The 2,232-nt window shown below is 31.3% G+C and overlaps 1 protein-coding gene and 1 long non-coding RNA gene across 2 annotated transcripts in view; both read right to left on the reverse strand.

Annotated features, from left to right (window-relative positions):
- The window catches only part of LOC107660810 (uncharacterized), a 7,431-nt gene extending 6,609 nt beyond the window's left edge, over positions 1-822 (reverse strand). The window contains exon 1 of the long non-coding RNA XR_001631045.1: positions 757-822. This is a non-coding gene — a long non-coding RNA (uncharacterized LOC107660810). The remainder of the gene's footprint in view (positions 1-756) is intronic.
- Positions 823-1,316: 494 nt separating this feature from the next.
- LOC107660809 (SH2 domain-containing protein 4A-like) overlaps positions 1,317-2,232 on the reverse strand; it is an 11,158-nt gene continuing 10,242 nt past the window's right edge. Inside the window, exons 4-6 of the mRNA XM_016450231.1 lie at positions 1,814-1,904; positions 1,363-1,393; positions 1,317-1,327 (exon numbers count right to left, since the gene is read on the reverse strand). Of these exons, the coding sequence (XP_016305717.1) occupies positions 1,317-1,327; positions 1,363-1,393; positions 1,814-1,904 (133 nt within the window). The remainder of the gene's footprint in view (positions 1,328-1,362; positions 1,394-1,813; positions 1,905-2,232) is intronic.

The raw sequence follows: 2,232 nt of genomic DNA on the forward strand, positions 1-2,232 counted from the left end.
CACTTACAAATGAGGACAATAGAAGCAATCAAAACCAACAAAAGAGCAGTAATATGCAAGTGCTATATTAGTATATAATTATAGTGTTATATTTCAATTTCACAAAGAAACATGCAGCATTTTGTCCAAGCAATAATAAAAGGACGCATTTATTTATAATTTGTCTTAAATCTCATTTTGTAAAAAAAAAGAAATTCGTGAATCGAATTGTGAGTTGAGTGAATCGTTACATCCCTAGTAAATGCTGATAATCTTGTGCTTATTTTTATTTAATTTAATGTTTTAGTTCTGCAATAATATTATAAAATATTATAATATTTAGATATTTAATATTATAAAATGAATATTGTAGCATTATAATAAAATAATATAATATTTAGATATTTAATAATATATAATATAATTATAATTATGGATAGAAATATGATATATTAAATATATGTAATATGTAAATATATAATATATATGAAAAAATGTAACCTCAAACACAGAAAAAAATATTACAAACTGAATGAATAGATAAACAGATGAAATTAATAGATAATAAAAGTTTAGTTTGACCTCTTGGTATATATATATAGTAGTATATTGCTGAAAGAACTAGGGGCCATATATATATATATATATATATATATGCTCTAGTTTTGGCACTAATAAATGATGAATAAAGCATTATAAACATAAAATAGGTGTTTTTGTTGTATATTGTTGAAAGAATACCTGGGATTAATTGAGATTCTACTTCTGTGCTCTTACCTTTGTCTGGTGTGGGTGTGTCTTGTTGTTGATTGACAGATGCTCTTTCATTGCTCTGTGCAGTTGAAGCTCTCGGAGTCTGTCTGCTACTGTTGTCTCTGCATTGCTCATATGTGATCTGTAAAGGCCCATGTCCTCCTCCGCACTGCCTGAGTCCGAGTCATCTGTTTGGCCCCTGGTGTCGTCAGCTGACTGATCAGAACCGCTGTCCTGCTTGGACTCATCTGAGACTGTGACACCGTTTAATTCTCTGCCCAGGCTCTAAACCATCTGCTCAGGGGAGCCTAGCCTGTCCAACTACACACACCCATGGTCTTATTATTATTGCTGCTCTTATTATTAAAGTCATACACACATACATGTGCGTTTTCTCACATATATGCACATTCATGTCAAATCACATTTAAACATATGCACACTCACGCACACGTTTGGACTTTACATTCAGGTCTATTGTTTTTACACTAAGCTAATGATTGATATTCTCTATCCTCTAACCGCTTCGTGACGCAAAATTGTGCAACAATTTTTTTTCCTCATAAAAACATGAATAAACGTCTTTAAACAGGCTCTTAAAAAGACAGAAGCAGAAGCAAGTCATGATACCAACATGGAGAGGTTGTGTGACATTGGCATCCTAAAAAATCAACAAAAAAATGACCAAACATAAAAGACAAATGTGACTCAATTTTTAATTTTTTTTGAAATGGTCAGTTTTACTCACTGATCTGATCTATATTATATTATCTATTATAGATCAGTGGTTTTACTATTCAGCCTACGCCTCCTTAAAATGGATCACTTGTATTCCTCTATTGCAAGTTGTTTTAGTTAAACGTGTTTGCTAAATTAATTCGTGTAAATTGTGAATGTAATAATTTTTCATTTTGTTGGGCCTATGAAGTTTATGGCAATTTTAATTAGATATTTTTAACAACATTTTTGTGTAATGAATAGTTTTGGAACTGTGTTGGGTTACCATATTATGTCCAATACAACATAATTTCCTAAGCAAAACATTATTTATATATTGACATCATTTAGTATCCACACACACCTTGAGCAGTAGCTGGATCCCTGATTCTGTGCTGGTTTGTTGTGCTCTGCTGGGTTTGGTCAAGCTGCTATTTACAGGTTCTGCTTTTGCTCTGTGAACAAAGAAAAGCGCATTTAACTCTGTGGTGTTTTAGAATAGTTAGATTGCTATAATGTTTGAATTTATGGTGTAGTATCAGTGTATTTTTATCTGCTGTTATTAGTAAGTATTTCTGCCTGCTGTTATTGAGGTTTATTATATGATTCTCTGGGATAATTGATACTGAGTCTATATTAGCTATATTAGCTGGTATTCAGCTATCAGATATTTTAGTGCAGTGACCATTAAAAGACAACTAGATTTCCTAAACACTCTACCATTAAATAGATTTGGGTCGATGCTCACCATATTTTTAATATTATAAAAAAAAAAAAAAAATA

Source organism: Sinocyclocheilus anshuiensis, unplaced genomic scaffold (assembly GCF_001515605.1).
Source record: "Sinocyclocheilus anshuiensis isolate Anshui unplaced genomic scaffold, SAMN03320099.WGS_v1.1 scaffold1289, whole genome shotgun sequence".
In the NCBI taxonomy this organism is placed as follows: domain Eukaryota; kingdom Metazoa; phylum Chordata; class Actinopteri; order Cypriniformes; family Cyprinidae; genus Sinocyclocheilus; species Sinocyclocheilus anshuiensis.